Below are 27,500 nucleotides of genomic sequence, written 5' to 3' on the forward strand. Positions count from 1 at the left end.
GAAACATATCCTAAACTGAAACATAGTATTCATACATTCTTTCATGAAACAAAGACATAATTGTGAGTCTTGGTCATTTTGACTCACACCTTTTGTGTAGCCAAGATCATTCCTACTTCCACACACTCAAGCACACAGCCGCTTTACATATGTTAGTCTCTTTCTGCTTTGAGTTTGGCTTTCTCCTACCCCAAGCCTTTGAATTACCAGGAGGCCTCTAAAAACATTCAAACTTGAATAGCCAACTCATCATTCTTTTGTAGAAGGAACTTGTTTGTCATCTGCCGAACTGTGCATAAACATGCCTGTATTTTCTGGTGGGTCTCCATATAGGGTCTACGACAGGGATTTTAAATGGCTGGGATCATTTCATTGAAGTACATAATTCCTATGAAATGTAATCCTCTACTGGTTAACTGTGTGCCTGTGCGTATGTGCGAGGGTAGCGTTATGCCTTATATAGGTTTTTGTGTTCGGGATGCGTGCTATGTGTGTGTTTGTGCGTGCATGGCCATATGTTTGCTGTTGTCCCCACACATTTCCCTCTCTACCTGGGATACATATCGTATTTGTTTGGGAGGTTCATCACCTCTCGGGATGCTAAACAAGCACTCAGGGCTTTTGTTATCAATGAGCTGTGTGTTCTCCACTTGAATGTGTGTGTGTGCGCGGCGCCGTCTGTGTGTGTGTACCTTCCGCAACAACGTGTTCGTCCCCCGTTGCTACGTGCCTCTCCGCATCAGCGTTACCCTCGGGTTAGTGTCCCTGACGCCTCCTCTAGACCCCCTGATGTTACGTCCTCTTCTGGAGCCTCCCTCTCTCCCTCCCTCCCCGTCTCAAACTCTGCCTCCCTCTCCCCCAAAGTCTCTCTCCCTTCCTTCCACCTATCCCTGTGCTCTCTGTCCCTCCCTACCTCAAGATGTCCCTCCCTCTCTCCCTCTCCCTCTCTCTCTCTCACCTCTCTCCCTTCCTCACTCCTTCTCCCTCTCTTTCTCCCTCCCTCCCTCTCCCCATCTCGTCCTCTCTCCCTCTCTCCCTCCCTCCCATCCCTATAACATCTCCCACTCTCCCGCTGCTTCCTCTTTGTCAATTGGTTCATCTGTTTGTTTACCTCATCTCTCTGCTCTTCGTCGTCTGAGATACTTCTGTAAACCTTGCGGTACTCTGGTCCTATCAGAGTGGTTTTGTAACCCCATCTCTCTCTCTCTCTCTCTCTCTCTCTCTCTCTCTCTCTCTCTCTCTCTCCCTCTCTCTACCAGTACTGATTGGAGCAACAGCAGAGTTTGGAGGACAGGCGTTGGGCCACCGAGCACGCAGCACCTGTGTGAGAGGATGCCAGTGATGCAGCTCCACCACAGGTACAGGACTCTCTCTCTTTCTCACTCTCTCGCTCTATCTCATGCTCTCTCCCTAGCTGCTATGTCTGTCCCCTCTCTCTCTGTTTCTTTATTCTTCTATCTTTCTCTCTATCTATTTCTCTTTGTCTCTCTCTCACTCGTTAGCTTGCTCTCTCTCTTGCTCTCCTCCATTTAACTCGCTCTCTCACTGTTGCTCCCTTGCACTCACTCTTACTCTCTCTCTCTCTCTCTCTCTCTCTCTCTCTCTCTCCCTCCCTCTCGCTCTTCCTTCTCTTGGCAGAATCAGCTGCCTGGGCAGATGTTAGTAGTTGATCCACTTTGTTGCGTTGCAAAATCCTTTTTGTTTATCCATCAGGGAAAGACTTATCAGTCAGGATAGAAGGAGAAGCTCTACTTGTGGAACAGCCTGTGACACCTGTTCCATGTCTGGATGTTTTCCTTTGCGTTATGTCAAGATTAGTCAAGATCGCTTTTGACATAATATTTGGACTTCAAATAGTGTGATTCTCTTCCTACGCTCCCACCGCTGTCTCCTTTTCTCTCTCTCTCTCCTCTCTCTCTCTCTCTCTCTCTCTCTCTCTCTCTCTCTCTCTCTCTCTCTCTCTCTCTCTCTCTCTCTCTCTCTCTCTCTCTCTCTCTCTCTCTCTCTCTCTCTCTCTCTCTGATCTCCAGAGTTCTGTCTCTCTCTCTCCGTCTCTCCCTCTCTCCCTCTCTCGCTCTCTGATCTCCATCGTTCTCTCTCTCTCCCTCTCTCCCTCTCTCGCTCTCTGATCTCCATCGTTCTCTGCCCGAGGATGAGTCCGCTCCGGTCTGTGGAACAGGATGCTGTGGGTTTCATTACATCGGCTGACTAACTGAAACTCAAGTCATCTGATATTTGCTGACTCAGCACACTTGCGCACTCTTTATATAACAGAATTAATGAAGAGGAGGGCTCGTACACACACAGAGGGGCCAGATACCTAAACCTAACCTGGAAACACACACTAACAAACACAACTAGTCACACCTCATCACACCACAAGAGGTGCTGTTCCAGTGGTTTGATTTAAGTGTTTAGTTAGCCTTTAACCCTCCCTCTCTCTCACTCTCTAACTCTCAAGGAATAATTAACTCCAAGAGTTAGAACAATAAACAGATTTTGGGGTATTATATTATCAGGGTAAATTATTTCTTTAAGGTGACTTCAATATAGCACCTGTTGTTTGAAATAACAAAAAAACAAAAAACGGAAAATACCTCATTAAAGATATTTTCTTCTTGAAAATAGCATAACCATGGTTTCTTTATTTAATGTCATTTTAAGTATGCAACAATTGAACATAACATGTTAAGTTCAACCAGACGTTCCTTGGTGTTCCACTTTTTCCCATCTATGTTGTATTTAGCGATGTGTAAAACCATGTCCTGATATTTTAAACAATAGAAGGCCAGAATTGGGTGCTACATATGCACTGTGTGTGTATCTGTGTGTGTTCTAAGAAAGCACTGAGCCTGAATTGGTTCTTAACTGGTCAGGTGTGTTCCCAACAGTCCTAGTTCTCTCCACCTCCATGTTGCTCTCCCATACCACTCCCAGTTGGAGAAGCCACCCCACTAGCTCTTTCAATAGATTTAGCCACTGTGGCAAGTCTATTAGAACAGGTCCTGGGGTATGGTCGCACACACAGACACACGCATGCAATCGCATATAAAAGACGGACACACACATACGCACACACATTCACATGCAAACCCACACACACACACACACACGCAAAAACACGCACACACAGATGCAAAAACACACGTACACACGCACACAACACACACACACGCACACAAATACACATACACACGCAAAAAACACATGCACGCACACACACACACACACACGGACGCATGCACGTGCACACACACGCTTGCACACATGCACGCACACCTCCTCCCTGACCAGGGTGTTGGAACACCTCCCGGGGGAGAGGGTGTGAAAGCAGGGTCCCCTAGGGCGGCCCCGGGGGGTCCCTGCTAATGGGGTTGAATAAAGAACGGCCGCCGTGAGTTAATTAGCTCCTTCCTCCGTCGTAGGACAGCGCGGTCGATAACAGCACACAGCCTCTGATGGATTTAACACACCGTGTGTCTTCTCCCGTCGACCGACGGGCCGCTGTTAAACACGGCGCTCAGGACAACGTTTGACCGACTAGGAGCAATATGAACAATATGGAAGGGTTTGAGCCTGACTGTCGTCCCGCTCAGAGCTCGGCTCAGAGATCTGCTCAGCCAGCGGAGAACACTAGTAGCTACAAGGATGGGCTGGATAGCACAGGGTCATTTCTGCCTTGTTTAAAGTACTGTTGATTTTATATTACATAAGATAGCATGTTATACATTGTGTTCAATAATCTCCTGCATAGAGCACTTGAATCACATAACACTGCTGGTGTTGTTGCTACAGAATAATGCTGATGCTTAATGAGCCCACCCACTCTATAGAGGCAGGAGGGAGTAAGGTCTGTCTGTATGTCCCTTTCCCTCTGCCTGGACACTGCTGCACATCGATCCTTATGCAAATCTACATCCACCACACCCTTGATTCCCACCAGCAGTACATTTTGAAACTCGAGATGTTGATAACGATGTTACCTTCTATTTGTTGTGCGATACCAAATGGTAATAATCCTTTAGTTTTAACTGAGCCACGCTGCCGCGGCACCACTGTAAGATGGGCGCTTGCTTTAAAGTCCACTTTAGATGAAAGCTACAAAAGCTTTTGAAAAAGCAAAAGCTTTTTTGTTAAAAAATCGACCAAAGCATTCGTTTTTTCAACGTGGTCCTCATGGCCGTACACCAGCCGTCCGTGCCTCTCACGCTCTCACCGTCTCCCCCCGGCAGTTAAATCATGGGCAATGCGGAGAGCCAGAATGGCGACAGCGGTATCTACGGGGACGTGACGGGGCCCCTGTCTCGCAAGCACACGTCCCGCTCCCTCCGCCTCTCGGGCAAACAGCAGCAGCAGAAGCAGCCGATCGCTCGCCGGCCCCGCCACTCCTCCTCCTCGGTGAAGCAGGAGCACCGCAACTCGGAGGCCTCCACGCGCTCCTCCAGCACGCCCAGCATCCCCCATTCCCTGGCCGAAAGCGGGCAGGACCCCTTCGGCGGCGCCGACGCCCTGGGCGACTTCGGCCTCGGGGCCAACCCCCACTGGACCCAGCGGGTCGCCATGACGATGAGGCCCGAGTCCTACCAGCACGACGACGACGACGACGCCGACCTGGCCACGCCCACCCCGGAGGCGTCGGAGACGAGCACGGTGGCCCGGCGGGAGGGGGAGGGGCAGTCCGGCGGGGAGGGGGAGGGGGAGGGGGAGGGGAGGTGCCTCCAGCGGCTGGCGGAGGGCGGGGCCAGGGAGGGAGGGGGCGGGAGCTTCAAGAAGAAGCGGTCCAAGTCGGCCGACACGTGGCGCGAGGGCAGCATGGAGCTGTCCGAGTCCGACCTCAGCCAGGGTCACATGACCAGCACGGAGGACATCCTCCACGGAGGGGAGGGGCTGGAGGGGGAGGAGGAGGAGGAGGAGGAGGAAGAGGAGGAGGAGCCCTTCGCCCTACCCAGACGGGGTGCAGGTGAGGGAGCGAAGTGCATACATGCACACACGCACGTGCACACACACACACACACACACACACACACACACACACACACACACACACACACACACACGCACCCAAACGCACACACACACACTGACACGCACCAATTAAGACATTATCAGCACCTGAGCACGTGTGCATGTGTAGGCATGTGTTTCCATAGAAACATGCATGTCGGTGTCTATAAATATATTAACACGTGTGTGTGTGTGTGTGCGTGTGTGCGTGTGTGTGCGTGTGTTTGTTTGTGTCGCAGGCTCCACAGAGAGGGCCTCCTCCATGGACCATCTGTGCAGCCAGCGGGGCCCCGTGCTGAGGGCCCAGCGGGGTCCCTACGCCCAGGGGGGGGGGGGCCGCGAGGGGGAGGGGGAGGGACCCCTGTCCCCCGCGGAGGACGACGGCAGCGGCGGCGTCTACGGGGCCTTCACGCTGCCCTGCCGCCGCTCCCACTGCCTGTCGGAGGGCCTGGGGGGCCTGGGGGGCCACTGCGCCCCGGCCCCGCCCTGCCACACCTTCCAGGGCCGCCGCGCCCAGACCACCCAGGTAACGCCGCCCTCCTCCTCACAGTCAGTCAGAGCCGGCTCTACTGCCGACTCAAACCAATGTACAAGACTGTACAGAGACAAGCTCAAATTTAGCTTGTCTCTGACCCACGGTGCCTTAAGTGTTAAAGGATGAAATTTGGTAAAATGTAATTAAAATAGGTGATATTCACAATAAATAAATTCGAAATAGTGCAAAATTGTATCATTGGACGGTCGTCAGGAGGGATTGTGATATGCAACCAGTCTGATTTGGTTGTAGATCGGGAGACTAACATCTGACTTACAACATGCTCACTGTGTACATCTCTCGCTCTGCGGGAGAGCCACGTTTTCGGGTTGTCAGTCAATAAGTAAAGAGTAACGTCTGGGTCAGTCTAGTTCATGTTTGTCTACCCAACATACTACAGATTTAGAGGATGAAACCGGTCTGAGTGATCTAACCATCGTATTCGTAACTCGCTCTCCTGGTTTCACTGGAATATTTAGTAACTACTTTAATTAGGTGAAATTGCTTCGTTGTGACGATTGTGCCATAGCTCATTTAGCACCCTCTCCGCGAATGTCAACATTAGCACCAGCACTTAGTTGGCAGTAACAGGAAACCGGTAGCAGTAGCATCTAAGTGATACTTTTTAGCTTGCTAGCTGTGTTGGGCCCAGTGCACTCTTCAGTTCAATCAGTGCGCCAAAGTGAGTTTGACAGATAATGTTGGTAATGGATTTTTCCCTGAAGCCAGGAGAGTTCAAATGGCTTTCACTACCAGACCCGTATTCTCTTTTACGATGCACCAGACCGGCTTTGTAGAACAACATGTGCTCAGTGAGAACACGCATGTCCTGCTTCCTGCCCTGGTCTGATGGATGGAACGGTTCTTTGTTGTTGAGTTGGTAGAACAAGGCGTCAGCCCGGCCAGAGTTACTGGGGTTTGGCTCCCAACCCTGCCAGGAAGGCTGAGCTCTTAGGGTAGTGGGTGATGCTTCGGATAGGAATGGCCGCCACAAAGCTCTACATGTTTCTAGTCTTTTGTTGGTGTACTTAACTTACACTCTCTTCAGTTTAAATTTATATTTTATATGTTATTGTTTATTTCGTCGCAATATTCCTTAGTTTAAAGCGGAAACGACATCAAAGCATGAGTACTGTGTCACAAATCCCCTTTGGGGCTTTTACTATGAAAAACGACTACTTAAGGTCCCTGGAGAAGGATTGTGTCCGGACGGTATGTTAACCAGAAGATTCCACTGATCTGACAGAGAGATACTGTTTACTCAGCAGCCATTCACACTTAGCAGAGACAGTTCTCAGGAAGTCAACCAGGTCTGGATGAGGTCCGTTGTCTAATCCTCCACATGTGTGTGTCCGTACTCGTGGATTGGTTTGGCATAGATATGTCAGACTTTTTAATACACACGTAATCTATTTTAAATAATGAAAAAGTGTGCATTAAAAAAACACTTTAAGGCGCCATTTCCCCAGTCTCGTTGGCTAAAACCCTGTCAAAATAATATCCAGAAACTAACACGAGGCTCGCTCAATAATAAAGTGTCTGTGCCAAAAATAGAGAGGCGGGCCTTTTCCCCTTTCCCCTCAACCCATTTCCCAGAAGCCCCGGCGCCCGCAGTGAGAGCAGGGCATCCTAAGTGCTGCTCATTATAAATTCATCCAGCCGGGCTGAGAGGCGAGGCAGTCTGGGTAAAAATAGACAAGACAACGCCGGGGAAACAAAGATGAGCACAAAGGAAGAACATTGTGGTTTGGTGGGGGAAAGGAAACGTGCAAATTTGCCAAGATTCTCTATCTCTGGGAAAGGGAAAATCCCTTTTTTTGGGGGGTTTTCTGGCAGCCGTGCACGTGGGGGTTTTTGAATGGAGATTGAATATAAGATTAGTTTAATCTTTTTTAATTACTCAACGGTATTCAACAGAGTGTGGGCCACACAGTATGCGTTTTCACACACCGATGCATCTCGCGGAAAACATAATTCCTTCTGATAGAGACACAAAGACGTAATCAAAACACACACGCACACACGCTCATTGTGTGTTCAAGTCTAAGCTGTCGACCACCACTGTACAAATCTGAGCTGAATCGTGAGGATGAAATGATTCACTGTCAGTTTGGCTAATATTATTTCACATCACTTGCTGTACATTATTCATATACAATAGCCATTGTTTCTGCTGCATTACGTTAGTCCCTAACATATTACTTTCCCCCCATCTATCTCTCTTTGTGTCTATCTTTCTGTCCACCTCTCTTTCGGCTTTTCTCTCTCTCTCTCTCTCTCTCTCTCTCTCTCTCTCTCTCTCTCTCTCTCTCTCTCTCTCTCTCTCTCTCTCTCTCTCTCTCTCTCTCTCTCTCTCTCTCTCTCTCTCTCTCTCTCTCTCTCTCTCTCTCTCTCTATCTCTATCTCTCTATTACTCCCTCTCTCTCTCTCTCTCTCTCTCTCTCACTCTCTCTCTCCCTCTCTCTCTCTCTCTCTCTCTCTCTCTCTCTCTCTCTCTCTCTCTCTCTCTCTCTCTCTCTCTCTCTCTCTCTCTCTCTCTCTCTCTATCTCTATCTCTATCTCTCTCTCTCTCTCTCTCTCTCTCTCTCTCACTCTCTCTCTCCCTCTCTCTCATTCTCCCCCTCTCCCTCCCTCTCTCTCCCTGTGTCTGTGTGTGTGTGTGTGTGTGTGTGTGTGTGTGTGTGTGTGTGTGTGTCTGTGTGTGTGTGTGTGTGTGTGTGTGTAGGACATCTCCGGGGCCCTGGGCGAGGGCAGTGAGTACGGCGACAGCGGCATCGATGGCCTCGCCGTGGAGATGGAGGGCGAGGCGGAGCTGGTGTCGCGGCGCTGCAAGGCCATGTCGGCCTCCTTCTCCGTGTACTCCAACGCCGAGAGCAGCGCCTTCAACGGCAGCACCTTCCACGGCAGCGACAGCGGCAGCAGCAACGGGGGGGGAGGAGTCTACGAGAACTTCCGGAAGGAGCTCGACAATCAGGCATGGGTGAGTGATTTGTATGTCTGTGGGGTCAATGCTATTGAACCAGACAAAACCTGAGCTCGTGTTATTGTTTGCGTTGGCCTATGCGTCCGCCCCCCCGCCCCCCCCTAAGGTTCCGATGGATTGACAGCGGACCTGGCTCGGGGTCGGGGCCAATCGCAAGCGTTCATCTAATATGGGGCGGGTCTGATAAGATGACTGTACAGTTGACACATTTTTCATAAACCACCAAGATGGCTGTTGCTGATGTCTCACGCGTTTCGTTGATCTGATCGGGTGTAGCTCTGTCCAATTGCGTCCAGAGGCCATTTGCTCTGCGCTCTGTTGATAACACCCGTTCGAAATCAAAAAATGTACTGAGAGGTTCCAGATTCAAACGCATTTGCGAATTGGTCTGGCGATGTCAGGCTATCATCAGCCCTATTGACATGGAATAACATCTAGAGCCTACGACCGCGGTTTAATTGGGATTGTATCTGGCTTAAGCCTGGCAGGCCCCACGCGCTCAAAAGCGTCTCAGCCTGTTAACACTTAAGGGGCAGTTCACCAGAGATCCCCGCTTAGTATGCGCACGCACGCACACACAGCTTGCAGGATTGTACCACATCCATGATTGGCACCATGGCCGGGGAGGGGGCGGGTATACTCTGCGACCGTAGTGTATGGGCTAAAATTGCTTTGGATAATGCGGCCAATCATGGTAAATAATAATTGAGGGTTAGGAATCATACGGCGTGATAATGAATTAGCATATCACAGCCCCCTTGAATGTAATTGGTGGACGACCGAAGCAGTCCTAGTTAAGCTCTAGACGACAACAACAAATCTATCATGAATCTAGACTGAACTTCTTTTGCGTCTTTCGAAACAACCGTTCCGGCCTGTTTTAGACAGAGAAAATATCTCACTTTGCATCGCAATCTCAAAACCGTTTTCATATTACGATCTGAATAGGGGTTCAAAAAGGCTTGCGTCAACAAGGCCTTTGTTTGTTTGTGCATACTAATGTATTTGCTGACATTTAAAAAAGGAAGAATTAGCATTTTAGCATATCCCGCCATCTGATTCCCACATTTTTATTTTGTAGACCCATCGGGGGCGGGGCTTCAGGGAGGAGGCGGGCTCTGCCGTGAGTGACGAGCGAAGCAGCGGCACTCTGAGTACCGCCTACCCGTCGGATTTTCCGATTGGCTGCGCCAACGGCACGGTCAGGAAGGCGGGAGCGCTGGCTGTCAAGAACTTCCTGGTCCATAAGAAGAACAAGAAGGTGGAGCCCGCCACGCGACGCAAGTGGAAGCACTACTGGGTCTCGCTGAAAGGTAACCAGCCTGAAGCTCTGAGTCTCCCTCACCACAGAGTATGATGTTTGTGTTTAACACATTAGTTGAGTCACTACTATAGTAGTCCTACAAATACATATTTAAAGTCTTCCCCCAGAAGTTCTGCTATAACATAATTGGACTGCTGGATCCGAGATTCTAATATTCTCTGAGATTCTCCCCAGAACAGAACTTCTGTGGAGAGATTTAAGGTTAACAATCAGAAACTCCCTGACTCACTGACTCCTCCTGCTCACAGAGAACCGAAATCTGAAAGGGGTTGGAGTTATGCCTTGGTTCCTGTTTCGTTACCGAGGTTTCTTTCAAATCTCTTATCCGCTCAAGTGGAAGAAGGTTTCAGAAGGGGACTTTATTGAATGTGTTTCTATAGTGGTCAGGCTACACGGTGTTGATTCAAAACGTTGACAGGTTTTACAGTCTACCAGCGGTGGCCGAGTCTGTGGTCGCCAATGACACGCTTACAGATCCACGCCTCCAGCGACATGATTGGTCGAAACAAATATGAAGCGAAAGAAAGTGAAACGCCCTGTTCACCCAGATTTGACCTCGCCTGCCATCAGTTTGTTTTCGGATTTGCGAGACTACTACAGCAGCAATGTATATGAGGGTGCTGCAATATCCTGTTCCACTATAGGCTCTTACAACACTGCATTGCCTCCTACAGTAGCTATATAATTCATCAATACACATTAAATTTAATGTTGCATAATTATATTTCATTCACAGCCAGCCCCTCTATTATTGCATTATTTTGCTCCACTATTGATCATCATCCCAGTGATCAATCATGGTCATAGCCCCCCCCCCCCCCCCCCCTCCCCCCTCTGTGCACTCACTTCCTGCACAGCTGGCGTGCGGGACCCGGGTGCATTACCCTCCCCCCCCCCCCCCCCCCGGGTAATCACATCAGGCCCGGCACGAGACCCCCGACATCCATCTTTACCTTCTCCTCCTCTGCTTTTTCCTTTTAAAAAAGGTCCTCCTGTGTCAAAACAATCTAATTCCAAAGGCAGCGCCTGTCTCTAATTTAATCAGCCACCACACACAAAATGCACCAGGAAACAATAAGAAATGGTGTCACTCCCTGGGCCTTGGCTCCCGTTGTCCCGAGGTGGTCCTTCAGACCCTGCGCTGCTTGTTAGGGCGGACTGTGGACAGTGTTGGACACCAATGGAAGATCCATTGTTCAATTGGCTATCACAGATCTCTATAGATAACACAGCCCCAGTTTTGATTTGTTTGCAAGGCATTCCCAGGCTATGGGGGCCCTAGCTGTGGCTGTACAGCGCCTGGTTGTTGTTCTCGGAGAATCCATCTTGTTATATTGTGTATTGTATTTGACAGGTTTTGTTTTCTTCATTAAAGGTGTTGTAGGTAGGATGTGAGAGTTGTAAAGAGAGAGTGCAGAAAAGAGTGAAGAGAGCAAGATTTTGAGACTAAACCGTAGAAAAACGTGTCATTCCTCTTTGCTCTCTCCTGACTTATTTCTCAGCTGTTAAACATATTTGCATTTCAGACACCTGTGATTGACAGGCAAGATGGATTCCGCCGAAACCAATCAGGGAAGAGATGCCCTGATTGGTCAGAAATGAGCCCAGAGCGGTCATAAATCTAGATTGGCTACCTCAGACGCTGTCAACTAGAAACAGATGTTTGCACCGCACATTTCACTCACTAATAGCTGGCGGTTGACTGAGCCATTTCTAACGAATTACATTCAGAAAATTGCTCTTTAATCGTAACTACAGCCCCTGTAATTCATGGATTTATTGTAACTTTTTTGAAATAAAAGAAAGGGACAAAAGGGGCCACTTAACGCAATGGAACAACATAATCTATTTAATTTAAACCTCTCTGTCTCTCTCTCTCTCTGTCTCTCTCTCTGTTCCTCTCTCTCTCTCTCTCTGTCTCTCTCTCTCTCTCTCTCTCTCTCTCTCTCTCTCTCTCCTCTCTCTCTCTCTCTCTCTCTCTCTCTCTCTCTCTCTCTCTCTCTCTCTCTCTCTCTCTCTCTCTCTCTCTCTCCCTCCCTCTCTCTCTCTCTCTCTCTCTCTCTCTGTCTCTCTCTCTCCCTCCCTCTCCCTCGCCCTCTCTCTCTCTCTCTCTCTCTCTCTCTCTTTCTCTTCCTCCATCTCTCTCTGTCCACAGGATGCACTCTCTACCTCTATGACACGGACGGGCGCTCTGCCATCGACCACAACAGCGTCCCGAAGCACGCGCTCTGGGCAGAGAACAGCATCGTGCAGGCCGTCCCCGAACACCCCAAGAAGGACTTTGTGTTCTGCCTCAGCAACTCCGTGGGGGACGCCTTCCTGTTCCAGGTGGGCAGGAAGGAGAACACAAACACACACTCATGCAAGCAGGCACACATGGAGGCGTAATGTTATGCACCTACAGAACCACAGATCAGCATACGAAGAGCTCCCCTCTTCTGGGTTGGTGTGGATGGTATTTCTGGGCGCTCACACACACACACACACACACACACACACACACACACACACACACACACACACACACACACACACACACACAGACACACACACACACACACACACACTCACACTCACACAGACACACACACACACACACACACACACACACTCACACATTCACAGTCATAGTCACACTCATTCATAATCACATGCATGCACACACATAATCAGACACACACACTCACCCTCACAATCAAACACACACACACGCACACCCTCACACACACACACACACACACACACGTGCATGCCATTAATCAGTGTGTGCCAGATAAGCCAGTGAGCTGTTTTGTTCTTCGTTCTGACGTGTTTAAAGGCCACATATGTCATATTGTGACAGCACTGCGGCACGGCCACCATGGCATGATATTAACATGTGTCTCTTTGTATTCATAGCCGCTGTCAGCGGCGACATTCAATCAATGCATCGAATGACAAATTATCAAACAATGATGAGTTTCTGCTCGACGGCGTCTCTCAGGGTTCACCGGTCTCAACCGACCGCGCGCCTTTTATATTTCCTTCCCCTTGGCACCGGCTGGTGCATTCCGTGATTGGCCGATACCAGGCACCAGAGAAAGACTCTGATCCCAGCCCCGTAGCTGTGCTAGACACAGACGCTACCTGCTAGACCTTTACCTAGCCAAACACAGCCTTCGTTGTTTTGGAGGGATCCTGAAATCTTTTGACTAATTGGTTTACCAAATTTTCAACCAGCATTCCTCAGTGAGATCTGGTATCTAGGATCAAGAAACAGGGCCACTGCTAACAGAGTAGGGCCAGCCGCGCTCAGAGAAAGCCCCCAATGAGCTCGGCATGAAAGGTTGCAATACACCCCACCACGTCAAACTACCCCCCAACCTGCCAAACCACACCTCACCACTACACACCCCATCCCGCCACACCATTCACCACCGCCCCCCATGACACCAAACCAAACCACACCACAAAGTAATGTGCGTGACGCCGTCTGAATCTACCCAAATCCATCTCTCTTTATCTGCTGTGGTAACACCTGCATCCCCCCCCTATAAGGAGCCTCAAAGCCCAATCCCACGGTACGTGTGTTTGACCTGAGCGTTGTGCGTGTGTCCCCCCCTGTCCTCCCGGGGACAGACGTCGGCCCAGACGGAGCTGGAGAACTGGATCACGGCCATCCACTCGGCGTGCGCCGGCGCAGTGGCGCGGCAGCACCACCGCGAGGACACGCTGCGGCTGCTGCGCACCGAGGTGCGCAAGCTGGAGCAGAAGATCGACATGGACGAGAAGATGAAGAAGATGGGCGACATGCAGCTGTCCACCGTCACCGACGGCAAGAAGAGGAAGACCATCCTGGAGCAGGTAACCGGGGGGGGGGGGGGGGGGGGGGGCTGGATCGGGGGAAGAAGGGGCGTACCTTTTTGGGAAGTGACGTTCTCTCCGCGTGGCGGCAGTAGCTCAGGAGTGTCGAGGTGTCCCTGAGCGAGGCACCTCACCCTAGCTAGCTCCCGAGGAGCTGGCTGTTGCCTTGGCAACGCCGTCCGTGTGTGAATGTGTGCATGAATGGGTGAATGTTTTTAGCGCTTTGGGTGAAAGCGCTATATCAATGCAGTCCATTTACCATTTACCATTCACGTTCGTTACTGATGGTGATTGCGGCGGGCTTGAGAGGTCTGCTCTCCTCTTACTTGGACGCGCTGTTGTAGACATTGTGTACCATTGCGACGTCAGGAGGGATGGCCCCAGTTGTCACAAGGACGAACGCCAGGGAACATTGCGGTCTCCCTGGTTGAAGTTTTTCTTTGAGTCAAAACAAAAAATAGCATAAATAAGTAGCATAGCTTACAAGGACCTGTTTGACCTGTTTGGCTCACGCACAGCAAATGACCCACACTCTCCGTTGAGCTCTCAGTCGAAAGGACAGAACATTAAGAAACGTATTCACTCGCAAGTGCACTTGCGCTGCACTGATTTGATGACTCTAACAGGCAGATCCTGATGTACTGATAATTATAATTATACCCTGGTATGCGTTGATTATTATATGGATGTCATGTGTTCGAGGCCCTGACATAGATAACATGCCTTGATAATGACTGCCTTGCGTGTGTGTGCGAGTGTGCGTGTGTGCGTGCGTGTGCGTGTGTGCGTGTGTGTGTGTGTGTGTGTGTGTGTGTGTGTGTGTGTGTGTGTGTGTATTTGTTTGGTTGGTTGGTTATTTCTTTATTTGTCTGTGCACGCAAGCTTACCTGTGTGTATGTGTGTGCATGTGTGTGCCTCACATAACCTGTGGAGACAAGGAGCCCAAGCACTTGAAAAGCTGGGTTTCAGTGTGCATGTGTGTGTGTGTGCATGCCTGTGTGTATGCGTGCATGTGTATATGTATTTGTGTGTGTGTGTGTGTGTGTCTGTCTGTGAGTGTGTATGTGTGTTGGAGCATTTCTGTGTGTGTGTGTGCATATGTGTATTAGTCTGCTGCCGGCAGATAAAGAAATTCAGAGTTACATATTCAAACGCTTTGCTTGGCTTGTAGATTTTTTCCACTTTGGCAGGTAAAGGCAAGTGAATTCCGGACAGTGCCAGTGAGCCTAGCTGTATGGAGGGGGTGTCTGTGGTACTCTTTGAAGGGAGAGTTACCTGAGCCACAGCAGGGGGCTGTCCACTCCACCATCAGGTGTTAAAGGTGTTAAAGGTGTTAAACCGGCACAGTTGCATTACTCACAACTGCAGCCATCCTTTCTGTTCAAAGGGATTCGATTTATTAGAGTGTTGACGTAATGAAACCCATTCCAACCAGAATATCAATCCTCCCTGAGATTAACTTCCTTCTCTGGAAACCAATTGGGCTTGCATGACGATGAGGAGCTCCCTCACAGACAGTGTTACGTAAGACTGTGGGGGGGGGGGGGAACGCGTGTGTGTGTGTGTGTGTGTGTGTGTGTGTGTGTGTGTGTGTGTGTGTGTGTGTGTGTTTGTGCGCATGTTTGTGAAGCTCCTTTACCTTTTGTATAAGATAACCGCATGTATCTTTTCGTGGGTGCACTGCACTGTAAAAAAGAGTAATAATGTATTTGATTTTAAAGCCCCTTTCGGTAATCCAAAGGAGCTTTACAGTGGTGTGGAGAAACAGAAGAAAAACGATCCGCTTAAGCGCTATTGAAGATATGTCACTATCACAAACTCGTACCCCCGCTCAGAACATATATTCACTATGCTTAAACTATAATATATGTTCTGGAGCTCATGCAAGTCGCGTTGCATCAGGTAAGAGAGAACGCGTTCGTCTCTTCCACGGGGGAAACAACATATGGCCGGGCAGTCTCCGTATATGACCTCCGGGAATACATGACATTCAGCTCCATGTGATGGCCACTAATTCCCCTCCTCCCCTTCAATGGCTGGATCAACTGCAGGCCTCTGTCATCTGTAAGAGATCAGCGTATGCAAATGGTTCCCCTCAACCTTTACCGGCCTTGAACCTGTATTTAAATGAGGTATTCCCTGAAAGTGGGCCTGGAGAGGGCGAGCGGCATAGGGAGTCTATACAACGCTGTGTAGGTCTTTCGGTTATAGTTACACATCCAATGTGTGTTCATCTGTGAATCAGTGGAGGCTAACGATTGCTTTGTCCTGACTGAAGTAATACTATACTAATAATAGTGCTTTGCTTCTCCAACACAAACCGCAGTGAATATTAGTTATTCTAAAGCAACTAGGGGAAGGTTGTCTTACTCCAGATAGCTTCAAGGAGGTCTTGCTCTCCTGAAAGATTTGGAATGAAACGCAATTGGCTTTGGCCGATGCACTTGGTTTTTCACTTCAGCATTTCTTCTGCCAAATGTTGAGTTTTGCCAAACGCAATGTGTTCTGTTGTTTGTCTTACACCCCTTGCTGTGCCACCCCCTTTGCCAGGGGACACCTTTAAAAAAAGAGAATTTGATTCTCAATGTGTTCACCCGGGATAAATCAACGTAGGCGCAAGACATTCGGGGATCAAACCCCGGGTCCAACCCCAGGGACTGGGAGGGTCGAGGATCGCCCAATCACAGCGCACTCTCAACACCATCTCCCCGGCGCTCCGCTAAACGGCCCGCTTCCTCCCTCAGATCTTCCTGTGGGAGCAGAACCTGGAGCAGTTCCACGTGGACCTGTTCCGCTGCCGCTGTTACCTGGCCAGCCTGCAGGGGGGCGAGTCCCCCAACCCCAAGAGGCTGCTGGCCGTGGCCTCGCGGCCCACCAAGCTGGCCATGGGACGCCTGGGGGTCTTCTCCGTCTCCTCCTTCCACGCCCTGGTAAGAGCAGGGCCGCGGGTGCCTCAAAGTGTCATAAGGCTGTTAAGACACTCACACACTCAGACACTGACGCACACGCACACACACACACACACACGCGCGCGCGCGCACTGACACACACACAGATACACACACGCACGCGCACTGACACACACACAGATACACACACTGAAACACACAGATACAATTACGTGTACAGACATGTAAACACACACACACAAAAACATACGCACTCACACACACAGACACATATACCCACACACACATACACACAGACACATACACCCATACACACAAAAACACCAACACACAAACGGGCACACACACGCAGGCCCAAGCACCCAAGATACCATCGGGTTTCACCGCTCGAAATTCAGATCATTCGTTTCCGCGTCGACTCTCGTACAGGGAGTGCAGACACCTGCCAAGAAGGTGATGTCACTTGTCATTCTGTTGTTTATAGCCGGTACTCTAGGTGCCGACGCACACACCATGTACGTACACACACACACACACGCATGCATGTGCATAGGCACACATACACACAGACAGACACTCCCAGGGCCCCAGCCATCAGCAAGGGCTTCAAACGGTGTGTTTATTGTCCCCCACGGGGCGGCTATGGAAGGTGTGAGATGGTAGAACAGCAGGACTGGTAGGTCCTGCGCTGCCAATGTGACGCTATGTTCTGTCTGCCGCTCCCGTCAACATCGAGAGTATAAAACATAAAGAGCTATTCAGCTAGCTGAATGAACAAATGCACATACACGCATACGCACACACAGACACACACAAACACACACACACGGTACAGCCTAAACCAAGTGGGATTGGGTTTTCTTATGTGATTGGTTGATCGATACTGGGTCTGTTCTGAAGCACCCCACCCTGAGGCACTTTCCCACAAATAGGCTTACCTCGCCACTACTCTCACTAGCACCAACTGTCACACACACACACACACACACCCACACCCTCTCCTCTCTCTGTCTCCCTCTTCCTTGCTCTCTCTCTTTCTCCGTCTCACTCAATCTCTCTCTCTCCCTGTCTTACCCACTCTCTCCCTGTCTCTTACTGTCCGTCACTCTCTCTCCCTGTCTCTTACTGTCCTTCTCTCTCTCTCCCTGTCTCTCTTGTCTCTTTCTCTCCCTTTCTTACTCCCTCTCTGTCTCCCTGTCTCCTACTGTCTGTCTCCATCTCCCTCGCTCTCTCTCACTCTCACTCTCTCGCTCTCTCTCTCTCTCCCTGTCTTACTTACTCTCTCTCTCTCCCTCCATGTCTCTTGCTTTCTGTCACTCTCTGTCACTCTCTCTCCCTGTCTCTCTCTCTCTCTCCCTCTCTTACTCACTCTCTCTCTCTCCCTGTCTCTCTCTCTAAACCTGCTCCACCATTTCACCCCTTCTCCTTTGTCTCGTCTAACCCTCTACATATCTCACCTTTGAAAGCATTTCTATTAGGGCTATTTTTATATCTCTCACGTATATGCCTCCCCCCTGCTGGTGTTGTAACGAATAAAGGTCATTCCAATTATTATTACAATTATTATTTTATTTTGGATCTAAATCAATCTTAACCTTGCATTACCATCCTACCATCGGTGTGGAGCAACCGACCATTTTTAAATACATGTTCATTATTTACACATCATATACCCAATCTGGCTTTTATTTATGAACCACAAAAGCTCGATATCTATATCTCATTTTATTTCCCCGTGTCATATTTACATTAAATTGTCCACATTATGATTTCTATAAATGTTCCTGTTATTGTTATGATGGATGCCCCTCTGTGGAGTGAGTCGTGGAGAAGGCTTTATGATAATGTGGTTTAAAGGTCCTTTCGCTAGCAGCTTACATAAGCCGCCGAGTTTCTCCAGGCCAGTTTGACCTATCATGTGGGAAGCTTGTGACTCATGGATGATGCCAAGCCCGAGAGACGAGTTAACACACACACGCACACACAACCACACACACACACACACACACACACACACACACACACACACACACACACACACACACACACACACACACACACACACACACACACACACACACACACACACAATGACAGAAACAGACACGCACGCACACACATGTCCGGGAAAACATATAGTGGCATTTGTTTGCCCGGAAGATAATGTGAATTAACCCAGAAACGCCAACATCTCTTCCTGCTTGTGTGTTCAGCACCCCCATAGGGCAACTGTAATGTGTTTGTGTTTGTTTGGGTGCGTGTGTGTGTGCATACACTACACACACTTAATGACTTAGTGGTATATTGATACATTAATTTTCGCTTTTTCATTGAAATAAACTGCCATTAATAATAATCCCTAAATTCACTAAATTGAACAAATAATATCAAATGTTTTTGGTATGGATTCACAACGGGTAGTAGCGCTATTTTCTGAACGGATAACCACCATTATATCGGGTTGTGCGTTGAATAGGGATATTGTCATATGTAGTTGCCTATCCCGCCCTGTTCGTCATAGTCTCTCTACCTGACTCTCTCTCCTGCTGGCGGTGGTGATGTGGTCACATGTACATGACTCTGCCCTGTTAGTCATTGTCTCTCTGTCTGACTCTCTCTGCTGCTGTAGGTGACGATGTGGTCAGATGTATTTGATTCTGCCCTGTTCGTCATAGTCTCTCTACCTGACTCTCTCTCCTGCTGGCGGTGGCGATGTGGTCACATGTGCTTACTCGACTCTGCCCTGTTTGTCATTGTCTCTCTGTCTGACTCTCTCTCTCCTGCCGCAGGTGGCGGCCCGTACCGAGAGCAACGCCAGGAGGCGGAGTCACGCCGTGCCCCGCCCCTCGAGCAAACGCCGCAGTCGCTTCTCCTCCCTGTGGGGGCTGGACACCGCCTCCAGGAAGAAGAGCAAGGCACCCCACCCCTCCATCACCCAGGTGGGTGGAGGAACACACACACACGCACGCACACACACAAACACACACACACACGCACGCACGCACACACATACATACATACATACATACATACATACATACATACACACACACACACACACACACACACACACACACACACACACACATGCACGCATACACACACATACACAAGCGCGGAAACACAAAACACACACACATGCATACATACGCACACACACAAACACACACACACACACACACACACACACACACACACACACACACAAACACACAACCAAACACATCCATGAACAACATGTACAAATACATGGACAAACATGAAACATCACTCCTGTTCTCTTGACTCTCCACTGGCTCCCCATCAAATAACGTATCTTCTTCAAAATCCTCCTCCTGACTTTCAAAGCTCTCCACCACCTGGCCCCGCCCTACCTGTCTGACCTCCTCATCCCCCATCGCCCCTCCCCAACCCTCAGATCCTCCTCCACTCTCACTCTGACCGTCCGACCATCCAAACTTAAAACCTTTCGGTGACAGAGCCTTCTCAAGAACAGCACCCCGACTCTGGAACTCTCCCCAGCACAGCACATGAGCGATGTTGACATAGCAGTGATGGCTGACGGGCTGTTCTCCGCTTGCAGGTGTTCGTGGAGGGGGCGGAGCCACTGAAGACCACGCTGGAGTGCATGGTGGAGGATTCTGCCAGCGAGAAATCTGTAAGCACTCGCTCAGACTCTGCTGCTGCCAAGCACAACCAAATGACATGTTGTAGTACACACAGAGCTTGTTTTCTGCCTATCTTTCTTTCTTTCTTTCTTTCTTTCTTTCTTTCTTTCTTTCTTTCTTTCTTTCTTTCTTTCTTTCTTTCTTTCTGTTTCTCTCTCTCCCTCTCTCTTTGTATCTTGCTTTCTATCTCTTTCTTTGTTTCTTTTTTTTTTTTTTTTTTTTCTATCTGTCTGTCCGTCTCCCTGTCTATCCGTCTGTCTGTACTAGCTGTTCTGTCTGTACTAGCTGTTTTTCCTCTGCTGCCTGGTGTGAGTCTGACCTTTGTGCTCATGAGCGCGAACGTACCTCCACATATGTTAGCTCGGGGCTAACAGCAGATCCCAGCAGAGCGGAGGCTCAGCTCTGCTGCACCTGCTCCCAGCATGGCTTTCTGTGTGTTCAAAGCACATACCTTCCATTCCTCTGGTACTTACACTTATTTAAGGTTAAGTAAACCCCCATATTACATTTAACAACTGTTTGGTATGGGTCTCACAAAGTGTGGGTGAACCATTCTGTGTTATTTTTTCATATAAATGCATGCGTCTGTTGATCGGGGGGGAAATACTCGGTGAAAAACACTTTTTCAAGAGTGCTAGTTTTCTATTGGCTCGGGCCCTAGCTCGTGCGTGTGTGACGTTGGCTTTGACAACGTTTGACCACGCCAATCGCATCTGCTCCTCTAGAACCCAATGCGTCTGTATCTCATAAAACATTCACGACCCTAATGACTACTCTAAACACGTTGTCTTTATCTCAGCGGAGGTTCTCCAGCTTAATCGCTGTGCTTTCATGTCCTAAGAACGCGTGGGCTGGTGTGGGCTGAATCCATGTGGTTTTAGGACACGAAGCACACCGTTCTCGCAGAGAATCTCTGCACTTTACACACTCCACCCCTCTACATCCATACAATAATTCCATAAATGGACATCATCTAAATCGACATAATACAAACAGGAGGAACCACTCCCACCTCAAGACTACCCGGGAGGCTAGCTGGCTTCCCCTCTCCGCCGCAGCACTGTTATGTGGCCTTTATTAGATCTGGGGGGTCAGAGGAAGTTCCATCGCTGCCTTCCCACCGCCACTTAGCCGGCAGCCACCTGCTGTCGCCCTCCTGCTTTGAGGCTCGTAGGCAGGGGTTAGCAACAGTGGACACCCGTCTGTCTGCATTGCTCTGTGTGTGTCCTCCCAAAGGCTGCCTGTTTGAACCTCAATCTCCAAGGGCCAAGATTGATGGACTGTTTGGTTTTGTTTTTTTAAATTATATTTATTTGTTGCCCTATTGCATTATGATTTATCATTTTGATATGTTTTTTTTTGTGATCATTTTATATTTCAAGTCATTTCCTCTTCAGAGTCACACATCAGTCTACAGGTTTTTTGGTCCCAGTCTGTTTCACACCCTGTTTTAACTCCCAGGTGGGGTTCTGTTCTGTTACTCCACATGGCTCTCGGCTGCCCTGGCTCTGCTATACTTCTAGCCTGTTGAGCCTACAAGAATGTATTGGAATTGGTGCGTTTAGCCATCATTGGCTGCACGAAACAACGGGGAAACCGAAGTCAGTCGAATCACCGCTCACAAGTCAAGAGAGGGAATGGTGGTTGTCAGGGTTACCTCCTTCAGGGAAACCCTAATGTGTCCATCCAGAGTGGAAGTGGTGCAAGCAGGGTTTCAATGCCATATATGGGCAGTCATGTAAAGGCCATGTGGCACATCCACATGTGATGAACCCCAGTGTTTAAACAAGAGGATAAAGAAAGAGAGAGAGAGAGAGAGAGAGAGAGAGAGAGAGAGAGAGAGAGAGAGAGAGAGAGAGAGAGAGAGAGAGAGAGAGAGAGAGAGAGAGAGAGAGAGAGAGAGAGAGAGAGAGAGAGAGAGAGAGAGCGATAAAATCCTTCTCAGAGGAAGAATGTCTTTGAGTAGGTTGTGTGTGTGTGTGTGTGTGTGTGTGTGTGTGTGTGTCTGTGTGTGGGCGTGCGGGCGGGGGGGGGGGGGGGGGGGGGGTGGGCGGTAGGGGTTGTTGAAACCATGAAGGTGGGCTAGGTGGGCGGTAGCCGTCTGCTGTCAGATCCAGGCAGATGGGTCGGGGGGGGGGGGGGGGGGGGGGGGGGGGTCGGCCTGTGACCCGGCCTGAGAGGTTGCTCTTCGCTACGGGGAATCGATTCCTCCCTGCGCCCACGCTCAGCCCCACCTGACAGAACCCCCCCCCCCCCCCCCCAACACACACACACACACACATGAGAAGAGACCGCGATGGAGAGGACGCACCTTCCCGCGCGAAGGGCTCTGAGGGGGGGGGGGGGGGGGGCAGACATTGAGCAGGGAAAAACGATAACAACAACAACAACAACAACAACAACAACAGCAGGGTTCGGCCGGGCTCTGTCCCTTCACATCGTTCCTTACATTAAATCAGAGGCATTTCTTTGTGTCTTGTGATGGCATGGCAGACGGGTCTCTCCCTCAGAGAGAGGAAGCGACGGGAGGGAGAGACGGGAGAGGTGGACGAGAGACGGGGGACGGGGGGGGGGGGGGGCTTTTAGTTCTGCTATGGCTGCCCAGCCTTCTGCATCCCCCCCGTCTCTCCCCCTCTCTCCCCCATCAGAGGCTTCAGGGACAGGCCAGGAGGGGAACCAGATGGTGCTGTGGGGGGAGGGACGGGATGTTTTGGACCCCCAGTCTGCTCTGTGTCTGTAAGAATGTGTGTGTGTGTGTGTGTGTGTATGTTTTTGTGTGTGTGTATGTGTGTGTGTGTATATGTGTGTGTGTGTGTGTGTGTGTGTGTGTGTGTGTGTGTGTGTGTGTGTGTGTGTGTGTGTGTGTGTGTGTGAGCACGTGCGCACGTGGGTGTATTTTTTGTGAGAGTACAATTGTGAGTGATATTCTTGCATATATGTGTGTATCTCTTTGTCTATGTCCATGTCTCTCTCTCTCTCTCTCTCTCTCTCTCTCTCTCTCCGTCTCTCTCTCTCTCTCTCTCTCTCTCTCTCTCTCTCTCTCTCCTCTCTCTCTCTCTCTCTCTCTCTCTCTCTCTCTCTCTCTCTCCGTCTCTCTCTCTCTCTCTCTCTCTCTCTCTCTCTCTCTCTCTCTCTCTCTCTGTCTCTCTCTCTCTCCCTCTCTCTCTCTCTCTCTCTCTCTCTCCTCTCTCTCTATCTCTCTCTCTCTCTCTCTCCGTCTCTCTCTCTCTCTCTCTCTCTCTCTCTCTCTCTCTCTCTCTCTCTCTCTCTCTCTCTCTCTCTCTCTCTCTCTCTCTCTCTCTCTCCCTCTCTCTCTATCTCTCTCTCTCTCTCTCTCTCTGTCTCTCTCTCTCTCCCTCTCTCTCTCTCTCACTGTCTCGCTCACTGTCTCGCTCACACACTCTCACATACGGAAACAGATACACACACACACACACATACACACACACACACACACACACACACACACACACACACAAACACTCGTAAGCCAGCAAAGTGAAAGTTTACATAAACAGGGACCACCGCGGTAGCGTGTTAACGGTGGGCAGATTGTGTGTGTTGGGGGGGGGGGGGGGAAGATTGATGGAGAGATGTGAAGCTGTGGCAGCAGAGGGGATGCAGAGGTGGGGGGGGGGGGGGGGTGGAGGTGGAGTACAGCAATAAAAGAATAAAAGGGATGCCAGGATGCTGTTGTTATCTGATAGGAGCAGATCATTTATCAGTGGCAGACTGTCAGTCCAGTTAAAGCCCACCCGAGAGAGAGAGAGAGAGAGAGAGAGAGAGAGAGAGAGAGAGAGAGAGAGAGAGAGAGAGAGAGAGAGAGAGAGAGAGAGAGAGAGAGAGAGAGAGAGAGAGAGAGGGGGAGAGGGAGGGAGAGGGAGAGGGAGGGGGAGAGAGAGAGAGGGAGTGTCTGATGGAAACGACAGATTGTCAGAGGGTAGAGTGATGGGCGTAAAGGTTACTGACCATCACACACACACACACACACACACACACACACACACACACACACACACACACACACACACACACACACACACACACACACACACACACACACACACACACACACACACAGGAGAGGACCGCACCATGCTATGGAAAAACCCATCCAGCGGCAGATACAGTGAGCCTCGTGAACATCTAACCCCCCCCCCGCGCCCCCCACCACAGGAGCTGTCAACGTCACTCCAGCAATGCTTCACATCAACCGCTGCAAATACCTTTCTGCTTTGTGTCTCTGCAGAGGGACAGGGGCAGCTCAGTGAAGAGTGTTCCCCAGCTCCAGCCAGACAGTGAGATCTGGACGCCCGAGTGCCTGAAGCCCTCCTGGGTGTGTCTGCCCAACGACCGGCCCGTCCTGGCCATCATCCAGCCAGGGGAGACCTCCATGGAGACCCTGGATGCGGTGTGCAAGGTGGGGGAGATGCCACTGATAGTCCCACTCAGCCAGTAGCACTGTGGGCTGGCCAGTAGTTTAGACACAAGCTGTTCCCCGGGAGCAATTACTGCTATGTGTAATGAATTTAGCGCAAGTTGCTTATGAGGATATTGTTGTTTTTCTCCATAGGTTAGTGACATCAGTTGGTTGCATATTTAATTTACGATATGGTCAATTGAATTAAAAGTGTACAAATGCTTTTTTCCATGTATACCAGATACAATGCAATACATTTTTTTTGGACCTCTTACATTGGGTCGAAAAATAGTTACTTAAAAAATCCCTCACTGCTTAAAAAGAGCATACAAATAGTGTATCTTGATATTGACGGGTACATTGAAATAGGAATACAGGTACTGCTGATAGATCGAGGAGTTCAGCAGGGTAGCATACCTGGGATGCTTGAGAATAGCTTCAGCATACCTGGCATACTGAACCCATGTTAAGTATGGCTCTGGCACCTCTCTGCATTCGATGACCATGACATACTGTGTAACTATTCACAAGACTTGTTATGCAACCACAATAGCTCACCCAATCTTTCAACGTTTCTTGGGCTCGTACATTCTCCCCCCCCTCTAACCCAAATCTCACACATACTCACACAAACACACACACACACACGCACACACACACACACACACACACACACACACACACACACACACACACACACACACGCACACGCACGCACACTGGCGCAGACACACTGACACACACACGGGCAAGCATGCATAGAAGCACACACACAAACAAACAAGCACACACCCACACACACACACACACACACACACACACACACACACACACACACGCATGCAGGCGCGCACACACACACACACACACACACACACCTTTGTCCTTTTTCAACTGCACTGCCGTTGATGCTCTGCTCAGAACACACACATACACACGAGAGTTCATGCTCATTTGTCACACACATCGATCAATTCTTATTGAGTATTCCTTGAAGTCGAGGCACCATGCGTGACTCCAGAACACGTACACGTGTCCGTCTCCATGCGTGAGGAACTGGAGCATCTAATCCCCCCTGTGATGAACCACATACATGCAGCTCAACATGCATGACCGCACCCTTACATGTTCCGCAGTGAGACTCCTGAGAACGCCACCGCTAAACAGCGTTGTGTGTGTGCAGAACACGGCAGCGTGGTACCGTATGCCCTCTGGTTACGAGCGGGTACAAGGACCAACCTATTGAATGTGTTTTGTGGACTGAAAACTACCCGTCTCCATGTCTGTGACCATTCAGGCCAACAAGATAGACCCCTCCAACCACTACCTGCGTCTGAAGGTGTGTGTGGAAGACCAGATGCTCCTCTACGTCCCGTCGTCCGAAGAGGACATCTCAGATCTGGTGAGGAGAATACCAAAACACGGATGTGATCTGTTATTGTTTTTATAGTAGGAGGCCGGTGTTTGTGTTTATTGGATTTCGAACCCCTGAAGGAACCTATCGATCAAAGTCCTACCAAGTAATTGATTATATTGGGTATGGTTATTCCAAGATTTATTTTTCAGACGCTTCTTCAGGCGTCTTATGTCGGGATATATTTAGCACCCATGGGATCTACGGGGTCTTGACCTCAGTTTGCAATTGCTTTCCCCCCCCCCACAACGCCTGGAGTTGGGATTTCATGTTTTATGAATTGCTTGCCAATTTGATTAGTTATGCATTTAAAATCCCCTCCAAATGCTTAGACGCACAGCACATATGATAAATTATGCAAAGTAATATTCTGAAAACACGCTGTGTGCCATTGTGAGATACGCCAATTTGTGTGTGTGTGTGCATGTGTGTCTATTTGCGTGTGGGTGTTTGTGTTTGTGTGTGTGTGTTTTTCTTTCCACATGCTTTCAGTTTAGCACATATGGCTTTGCTGTGCTTTCTTTTCCTATAAATATATAATTTTATAAAATTACATAAATATATAATTTCCGTTGTTTGCAACCTCACAACCCCCCTCTCTCTTGTCATTACCCTCTCTTTGAGGCTCGGTGCCGTGCACTAGCACTGCGGCGCCCTGAACTCTGCGCAGGCACAGAGAAACTACTGTTCTAACGACTCATCCAGGCTTTTAATTTCCCATTCAATCCAGGCCTCCGTCGCTCTACAAGCTTTTATCTCCTCGCTTTGATCACAGACTCGTTTAACCGTCCGTCCGTCCCACTACAGAATATTAAATGAAGTTGTTGATGAGTACACACAGCTGGTGCTCTGCTCAGGTCAGATCCCACGACCCACACACTCTCGGACCATGGGACTACAGTACAGCACACTACGAAGGGCCGACTGGGCCTAGGAGCGATCTGTCCAGCCTTTAGTGTACGAGGGATGAGGTGCCCTTGACCTCAGGATCCAAACAAGGGCGTGGCTGCCTTGCCCCGTTCCATCCCATTAAACCTGTCCCTCTGTGTGCTTTCAGCTCCACAAAGAGATCGAGATTTGCAGTAAAACGACCAAGGTGGTCTGCTTCGACAAGGCCGACTCCTGCGCCATTGGATATGGTATAGTGATTTTTTTTTTTAAGCAATCACCTCGTCTTTTCTGTTCCTATAGAAAGTAAAATGCTTTGTGCCACAGGGCTTGTGAAGGAATTGATGGAGTCAGATCCAGATAATGATATTTGGCGGGAGATAAGTCCCGCTGAGATTTCATTTTTTAATTACTTGCCGCTATTAGTCTATTAGTAATGCTGATTTAGTGGATGTTTTGCCAGCGGCAAATACTCATCAAGTTGTCTTGTTCTCATTTGATTATTTCCCTCT

At 49.5% G+C, this 27,500-nt stretch overlaps 1 protein-coding gene across 5 annotated transcripts in view; it reads left to right on the top strand.

Moving 5' to 3' along the window:
- The window catches only part of tiam1a (TIAM Rac1 associated GEF 1a), a 77,804-nt gene that overhangs the window by 26,858 nt on the left and 23,446 nt on the right, over window positions 1-27,500 (top strand). For all 5 annotated transcript variants that reach the window (XM_030362316.1, XM_030362315.1, XM_030362317.1 and 2 more), the window contains 13 exons: window positions 1,260-1,358; window positions 4,233-4,960; window positions 5,244-5,530; window positions 8,265-8,519; window positions 9,604-9,835; window positions 12,002-12,174; window positions 13,465-13,689; window positions 16,434-16,619; window positions 19,388-19,537; window positions 20,182-20,256; window positions 24,516-24,686; window positions 25,984-26,088; window positions 27,158-27,239. In XM_030362316.1, the coding sequence (XP_030218176.1) occupies window positions 4,240-4,960; window positions 5,244-5,530; window positions 8,265-8,519; window positions 9,604-9,835; window positions 12,002-12,174; window positions 13,465-13,689; window positions 16,434-16,619; window positions 19,388-19,537; window positions 20,182-20,256; window positions 24,516-24,686; window positions 25,984-26,088; window positions 27,158-27,239 (2,662 nt within the window). In that variant the 5' untranslated portion in view covers window positions 1,260-1,358; window positions 4,233-4,239. The remainder of the gene's footprint in view (window positions 1-1,259; window positions 1,359-4,232; window positions 4,961-5,243; window positions 5,531-8,264; window positions 8,520-9,603; window positions 9,836-12,001; window positions 12,175-13,464; window positions 13,690-16,433; window positions 16,620-19,387; window positions 19,538-20,181; window positions 20,257-24,515; window positions 24,687-25,983; window positions 26,089-27,157; window positions 27,240-27,500) is intronic.

Source organism: Gadus morhua, chromosome 7 (genome assembly GCF_902167405.1).
Source record: "Gadus morhua chromosome 7, gadMor3.0, whole genome shotgun sequence".
Lineage (NCBI taxonomy): Eukaryota > Metazoa > Chordata > Actinopteri > Gadiformes > Gadidae > Gadus > Gadus morhua.